The sequence below is a fragment of the Egretta garzetta genome, unplaced genomic scaffold, assembly GCF_000687185.1.
Source record: "Egretta garzetta isolate BGI_Z169 unplaced genomic scaffold, ASM68718v1 scaffold447, whole genome shotgun sequence".
Taxonomy (NCBI): domain Eukaryota; kingdom Metazoa; phylum Chordata; class Aves; order Pelecaniformes; family Ardeidae; genus Egretta; species Egretta garzetta.
The window spans coordinates 949,731-957,711 of NW_009260397.1; the positions used below are offsets into that span (position 1 = coordinate 949,731).

At 44.1% G+C, this 7,981-nt stretch overlaps 1 protein-coding gene across 1 annotated transcript in view; it reads right to left on the minus strand.

The window, feature by feature from the left end:
* Nucleotides 1-623: 623 nt before the first annotated feature.
* Nucleotides 624-7,981, minus strand: part of DDX51 (DEAD-box helicase 51) — an 11,410-nt gene continuing 4,052 nt past the window's right edge. The window contains exons 6-16 of the mRNA XM_009643150.2: nucleotides 7,615-7,686; nucleotides 7,323-7,429; nucleotides 6,695-6,803; nucleotides 5,990-6,135; nucleotides 5,122-5,320; nucleotides 4,367-4,482; nucleotides 4,158-4,274; nucleotides 3,108-3,209; nucleotides 2,565-2,628; nucleotides 2,235-2,369; nucleotides 624-1,370 (exon numbers count right to left, since the gene is read on the minus strand). Of these exons, the coding sequence (XP_009641445.1) occupies nucleotides 1,344-1,370; nucleotides 2,235-2,369; nucleotides 2,565-2,628; nucleotides 3,108-3,209; nucleotides 4,158-4,274; nucleotides 4,367-4,482; nucleotides 5,122-5,320; nucleotides 5,990-6,135; nucleotides 6,695-6,803; nucleotides 7,323-7,429; nucleotides 7,615-7,686 (1,194 nt within the window). The 3' untranslated portion in view covers nucleotides 624-1,343. The remainder of the gene's footprint in view (nucleotides 1,371-2,234; nucleotides 2,370-2,564; nucleotides 2,629-3,107; nucleotides 3,210-4,157; nucleotides 4,275-4,366; nucleotides 4,483-5,121; nucleotides 5,321-5,989; nucleotides 6,136-6,694; nucleotides 6,804-7,322; nucleotides 7,430-7,614; nucleotides 7,687-7,981) is intronic.

A 7,981-nucleotide genomic window follows, 5' to 3' on the forward strand; every position in this document is an offset into this window, starting at 1 on the left:
CTGGCGCCCCGGGCAGGCAGAGCCCTGCCGGGCGCCCCAGAGGAGGGGGCGGCGGTTCTTCAGGGCGAGGTTCCAACCAGGGTCTGCCACCTCCTGTCCGAAATCGGGCTTATCTAAAAAACCACCCTCGCTTGCTTAACGGTCAGGAAAACCAAAGCTGGGCTGGCGGGACGTAGATACGCAAGAGAGAGACCCTGGCCTCGCTCGTGCGAGTTCACGGCTCTCTCGTGAGAGAACTTCCCTGTTCTGCTACTCTGATGCCAGCCCAGGCACCCCCGCTACGCAAAAACTGCTCGAGGGAGAGAAAGCAGTCACGCAGGAGGGCACACGCTACTTCATTGCTACAGAACAACCCCACGTTGCTCCTATCTTTACAAGGCCCAACCACCCTTCCCTGACACCCACCCCTCCAACATTCCCAGACCTTCATTTTGCAGCAATAATGTATCACTAATGCTGCTGTACGTTCATTTTGCTTCATTAAATAATAAGCCAGAGCTGGTGCATTTCCCGCTGATGATCGTGGAAGGCAGTTGCAGGCTGCACCGAAGTAGTAGCTCTAAGCCTTCTGCCAGGGGCAGCTAAAAATACCAGTGGCATGTGTCAAATACAGATTTGTGGCTTGCAGCGATGCTAGCTGACTCCAGTATATTCATATTAGACATCAGACATTTTACTCTGCATTAAGCCTAACACTTATACCTGCTGTTACCACTGGTACTGAATGGTGGAAGTAAACAACATAGGCAAGAAAATGACAAGAAAGGCACAAGACTAGAGAAGTGAAAAACCCCTTCAACACTATCTCCATCCCTGTACCCAGGAATCTTTATGAGACACAGTTTTAAAAATATATATAGTATTTATTTAAAAGTTGCAGTCACTGCAGCCTAGAGCAGCTCTCCAAACACAATTCTGCTAGAGGCACTGTATACTGTATAGGTGTTTATGCGTTTGCAGATACAGCTGCCGGTGCAGTGAGAGAGAACCATCAGCTGTCCCAGTTTGGAGGCGAGAAGGGCACAGCCCTCACCTCGAAAGACCAGCAGTTCCAGCAGGCCCATGCTCGAGAGCTGTGATAGTTTTACACATGCCAGTAGGATACAATGCAGGACTTTGCATCTCAGAATTATTATTTTCCTTTAAAAACCGTAGCTGAACTCTCTTTGCAGGGTCCTCAAAAGGGGAACGAGGCCTCTAATAGCTGACTTCAGATACGCTAAGGTTGAGCAGCTCCATCCAGGGACCATGTCTCATTGTCACTGTGCTGGGTAATAGTCCATGACCTATCCCGCTCAGCAGCTTCAGTGTCACAAAACACGACCTTCTCAGCTTCCATTCATTCAGGCTCGTTTCTGTGCTCGCTCATTCTGTTCAAAATTAAAGTTAAGAAGGTGACTGAAGATGCCCCTGTCTCAGAGTCACACAGAAAGGATGCTGGGGAGCAATGGGACAATTTAATAATCCTTTCTGCCCCCGTTCTCAAACATTCCCGGTCTACAACTCAAAATCATCATTTTTCAAGGACGCATGTTTATCAGGAGTCCTCAAATGAAAGAGCAGAACACTTGCCCACATCATACAGCACAAAGTCTATTATGGATCCCCAATCTACCCATCTGGCAAGTTAAATGCTACCCCTGCCTTTGTCTGAAAGCTCTCAACCTTCCCACTGGTGTATAAAGGAGGGCCTGCAGAAGATGCTTTCTTGGCTTGGAACACCCAATTTCTAGTCAGCATGGCTATAAATTACAGTCTTAAAACTCTGTAAGGACAACAGGTTTAATCCCTGCACTTTGTTTGCCTTCCTCTGGGTAGTTGCCAAAATTCCAGCTCCAGAGGTGAAGAGAAAGGCAGAATAGAAAAGGAACAACCACAACAAATCATTGAATCATATAGGTTGGAAAAGACCCTTAAGATCAAGTCCAACCATAATCCTAACACAGCTAAATCCTCCAATAAACCATGTCCCTAAGCGCCACATCTACACGTCTTTTTAATACCTCCAGGGATGCTGCCTACCTTACTTTTAACAGAAAAGCTCTTTCTCCCCTCCCCACCCTTTCTGAGTATTTCATAATGATGCCCCCACAAATGCTGCCTTCACACTGAAATGGAAACGTCTCAGTTGAAGGAAAAGGATCCTGGACACAAATGCTTGTGCTAGTCATGAGTTGCAATAAACTGTACAAGTTGCAGTTTGATTTTTTAATTTTCTTCCCCGTTTCAATTACCTTGACTGTCTTCTCAAGCTTACACAGCGCTTCCTCATATTGCTGCAACAACGGCTTTAATGAGTTGCCCTTCACCGGGTGCTTCTTTATGTCTTGGATGCCAGCATCCTTCAACATCCGCAGAAACCTACGTTCCTGCATAACGAAGCAGACACAGCAGATGAGACACCCCACTGCCTATCTGCTAGAAAATGAGCATGTTTTGGAAGGTGAGGCCTAGTCAGGAAATAATTGAAGCTTCCAAGTACAAAGCTCAGCTGACTGGAAAAGGTGGGAAGTAGTATGAACCTTATCTTCCTTATGCCCCTAAATGATCCCACACCAACATACCTGAATTCTAAGGACCAAACTGAAAGCGACACCCATTTTTCCTGCACGAGCCGTTCTTCCAACTCTGAAATCAGAAAAAGTAGCGTCAAGTCAGTTTAGCCATGTAGTCACTGCCGTTATCAGCTCCAAGTGTCTGGTTCAGAAATTCTCCAGATTTAAGTAAGTCTGATTCTGAGGTTTCTGAGGTTAGCCCAGGAGGAGTAGGCATATGTTACAAACAGTGAACGCTTCCAGGGCTCATTCACAGCTGCTAAGCTGCTGCAGTTTTCTGAATGTCTAGAAACCCAGTACTCGATGCTGTCCAGGACAGTATTTCTAGCTCCCATAAAATACACTTTCTGTAACAGGGTGCTAGTTCTCTGTTTCAGTACTGCATTACTCTGGGGATGCTATGCGCTTAATTTTGATTAGAAAGCTATTTGCATATTAAAGTAAAAAAAAATAATCCGAAGTTAAAAACCCTTTCAAGTGCATGCCACCTTTGCTAAATATTTCAAAGTAAACCAAGCTCAAACATCTTCCTTTTGTTTCTGGTTCTCTTACCGGTGAATATATGTCCTGATGAACTGAGGTGCATCATAGTTTATTACATAATTCACTCCTTTAACGTCAATCCCTCGTGCAGTGGCATCTGTGCTGATTAACCTGGTTTTAAATGTACATAAAGTCATTTTCAGGTAACACCTCCTGCACTACATGCACAAGCAAAACACAAGCAGACACAGCAGAACTCTTGCTAATCTCTGTTGGAGTCGGGCAGGCAGACTCTGACCTCTGAGCATGACAGCAGCATTATAAATCACTCCTCATTTTCACTGGCATTATTAGCTGCCCGCAGACCTCCAAGCATCACTACAGCCTTGTTGCCTCCTGCTGTGCATGAAAAGTTACTGGGTGTTCCCAGGTTCTCCAAGCATGTGACACCAAGCCAGGTGGCTCCCACCACATTGGAGGTTACAAACCCGTAAACTATCTGAGCATTTCATAAAGGCACTGAACGCAGAGAGCGAGGCACAAAATTCCAGTAGTCAAGAATGAATTTAAACACAGGGTTTGAATAAAAATAAAATCGAGTAAATAAGTATTTACCTTCCTCTCAGAGACATTCCACAGATGCAATCCCATATAGCTACCAGAATCACAAAGCAAATCAAAACACATGGACAGAACTAAACCTGTATGCCAGGCTGACCAGGGGTTTCTTTGGCAGGAAGAACTAATACTATATAGAATTCTAGCACCAACATCCATTTTCTTCCGAAAAGCGCCAGATCCGAAGCACAGACATAAAACTTAAGATTTTTACAACTGAATGTGTTTTGGGCAGCTATATGAACAAGCAGGTACATTTACTGCTTGTTATAAAACAACACAGAAACTCAGATTACAGCTAGATCACAACAGGCCAAGTCACATGCAGGGGCAACAATTCAAAGTCATGCGTCCCAGGTCTCACACCCATTCTGTAAGTTGGTTTCTGCATGCTGCTTTAGACAGGACCCCATTTAAATGTCTTCTGGGTTCTACCTAGCTTTTCACACTGGAAATAGCCTATGTTGGAAGATATGCAGGGAACTCATCTGAGATGCTCACAGTTGTATTTTTCCTTGTTCAAATTCCTTCATGGTTCTCTGTCTCTCATTTGGAGGTAACCGAGAAGAAAATTCAGCCACAGCAACTCTACCAAAGGCTTGAACCAGCAGGAACAATCTGTAAGTAAATGAGATAGAAACAGTCACTTCATCACCTCTCTAACATTACTTGACAGATACCTATGATAGTGATCTCATTCATATATTCACCTGTGAGAAGCTTCCCTGGAGTTGGTAAAGCACAACACGCGGGTAAATTTCATTGTCAGCATGAAATGCAAGAGGAGCAAAGGCTTGGAATTCAAGTCACAAGGCACATAGCATTGCTGCAGGCGACAGGGAAGAAGTTCAGAGAGAAAAATTACTTCTTGCCAAGGCTGTCTTCTCTCAAACTTGCTACCTGTCCATGACCTACACAGGCTGGATGTTTTGCGACTGACTAATAGCAGCAAAACCAGACCCCACAACACTACTCCCTTCAGAAGAAGTCACAGGCCGGGAGGATACAATACAAGGTGGAGACAGGAGATCTGTGTTGTTCCACTGTTCTCACTTCTCCACGGCGAGTAACAACGCGCACTGCCTTCTTGTCTACAGGGTGACCTGTATCTACATGCCTTGAAATTCATGTTCTACGGAAGTGCCAATACATTACTATTACTTTATATCTCCACTCCCCATTGCTTGTAAACTTAATTCTGCATTAAGAGAGTTTTATAAAAAAAAAAACAAAAAAAACACAACAATAAAACCACTCTTAACCAAATGAACATTAAATAATGAGAAAACAAATGGGGAAAGGTAGAGCTCTCTGGATCATAAATACTCCCAAAGCCACTTTCTCCCAGCACCTCTGTGATGCAAGGAATCATAGGAAAGACATATTTGTTTATAGAGTAAAAACATAACTAGGTACTCCAGAGTTAAACAAATCTTCAACTTATTCAAGAGAATTAACATTATACCGATAGCCCCTCGGGGAGCGTATACTTCTTATTAGTATCTTGTTCAGTCTCTGTTCCATCTCCAAGTGTTTTTTTCTCAGAATAGACAGATGTGAAGAGGCGAGGCTGGAATAAGTCCAGCTGCTGCAGTTTCTCTGGGTCCTGGGTCAGTGTGGCTGAAAACAACAGTTTCTGTAATGGCATCTGAGGATAGCAGGAGCTGAAATAAATAGCACATGGAAGCTGAGCTTTGAGGATGGGGCAAAGGAGTTCCTCCACAAGTGCCTTTAGATGATGCTATGAGGGAAACAATTAGCTCACTCTGATGCTCTTTTCCTGTTTAGGGACCTGCCTGTAGGTTCGTTTCCACCCTTGTTTTATGGTGGAGCCCACAGACAGAACAGATCAGCACTCTCAACCAACTGCACAACCCGTGCATCTGCTATCCCCACACACATCCTTGCATCCTAATTCTAGTTGCTTCCTTCCTTGGTCGCTGATTTCAGTTTCTGACACATCTCTACCATGCTGTATGAAAGCAGCAGCTGCAGATAGATAATTCCAAGAGCTTTCTTTCAAATCCATTACTCAGCTTGCCAGAGGGCATTACTGTAGTTACTGTGCAAATGAATCACAGACTTGCAATATTTGTGCATTCTTTTGATGCTCCTTTAATCTAGTTAAGGAAAGTTTGGAGAAAACAATTCTTAGGCTTCAGTCCAAAAGACATTCTCTAGTATCAGCTGTTCACTGCCTTACTTTGGCAGAGATTTCTCAGACTAAGCAAGCTTTGGGAGTGCCTGTGAGGGGAGCACTGCGAAGCAGGGCAGTGGAACCTATGTGCTGGTGTCCGTGCTACCACTTCAAAGAAATGCATTTGGCAACTTACCTGGCTGCTGTTACAGGCCCTGGTTTGGTCCTCTGAAAAAGCATGTTGGAGCCAGAGTCATTTTCTACTTGGAATGCAGCTTTGACGATTTGGTTCAGACAGTTCTGGTGCATGTCATCGATCATACGATCAGCTTCATCTACAATCTGAATGCACAAGGATGAAGAACACTACCTGCTAAATACTGTCTAGTATTAGTCAGCTTTTGTTTTCCATTTGTAATGTTACCATTATCAAATGAAGGCAGAAGTTTCTACCCCAAAACTGAAGTTTGCTTTTATTTCATTGACTCAGTAGCCAGCCTGACATTCAAACTACGCCTGTTCATCTGCACATAAATCCAATCCATGTCTCCAAATAAGAGATAAAAATCTCCATATCCTAAAGAAGATTGCAACTATGTCTCTGCACAGACTCCCATGCGGTGGAAGTCCGATAATTTACCCTGACCTTGACCAATAATGCTTTACTCTGAGTTTGTGTTTGCAAGAGGCTAAGAGAGAAGGGGAAGCGGGTGGATGCTTGGGAGTCACAAGTTGAAATAAAACACCTTGTCTTGAGACCACTGCCTGAGCAATCTGGAGCATAGACCAGGCTGACACAACAGTTCCCACAGAGATATATTTATGTACCATGCAAGAACAAAGCAGGAATTACAGCTGTAATGGACCCTGCACTAAGATGGGAGACCTGTGGAGTACTCACCAGGAAGCGAAGCTGTGTCAGGCTGAACCCCGGGGTCTGGCTAATGTGATCTGTGAGCCGCCCTGGTGTAGCCACAATAATATCAGCCAGGCTGCAGTAGCCTGTCACTCTGAAAGAACAAGCAGCCCATCAGTAAGTTTCTCCCTACACCGTAAAGCCAGTAACAGAGATCCTCAGTCAGCAGACCTTAAGATTTTCCTACTATTCACTTAACTGAGAAATAGTAAAATTCAAACATACACTTTACTTTGAAAGCATGCAAAGGCAGTGTTGGACACTAAACCCTCATTTTAAACAAAAAATGTCATTCTTCACTGCTCTTAAAAAAAGTTCAGTTGCAGCAAAGTCCTGGAACAATCATTTGTACCTCTGGGTATAAGGCAAATGTTCACATTCTATTCAGCTGGTGAAGAACCCCAAAAATCTAGTAAAACATAACAATCACAAAAAGGGGTAGTAGCAGGCACTTTGACAAAGACAGAAAAAACAGTGTTTACCATATAAACCCACTATCCAAAATCATTATTGCACGATGGTGTGATGCAATAACCTATATTTTGACCTCTGCTTACTGAGATTAAATCGTTTACAATCTCTATAAACCTTATCAAAAGACCTTTTAACCTACTTTTTCTGGACAAGCATCTCCTGCTCCTTTGCAAAAGATTTCTGGCCAGTAATCAAAACGACCTTCAGACCTGTCCCGTCAGTGTAAATGTTGAACACTTTACTCACCTGCAAAGAGATGGGCTCTGTTAGCCACAATGAAATCACTTAAAGTAATACCTTCCTTTACACTAACATCAAACCCGCTGACAGGGTCTTCAACCTGCTTCACAGAACACCCAAGCCAAGTACTGACTGCACCAGCTTTTCCCCTGGTCCAGTTCTGCTCAGAGAGAAGGTGAAGAGCCACATACCTGTTGTGCCAGTTCTTTGGTGGGCAGAACAACCAGAGCTCGCACTTGGCAAACTACTCGATCTAGCAGAACCTGCCAAAGCAAAGGCCAAATGAGTCCCTGAAAGCAGCGGGGAGAGAAAGGGGTTCTTGTATCTACCCTAGTGATAAGAGATGGGTTTGACATATCCTCACAGAGTTTTATGTTTCCATTTTACTCCCCTCCATCCTCCCAAATCCTCATCCTGTGCCTGTCGTCTGAGAAAAGGAGTGGGATGCTGAGACGAAGGAGGCTCATATAGCTCCCCGAGACAGCTCTGAGCTAAAACCCTGCTGCTTTGCAGCCACAAATGCCTTAGCTTTTTGACCTACTTCTAAGTTCAAGTTTC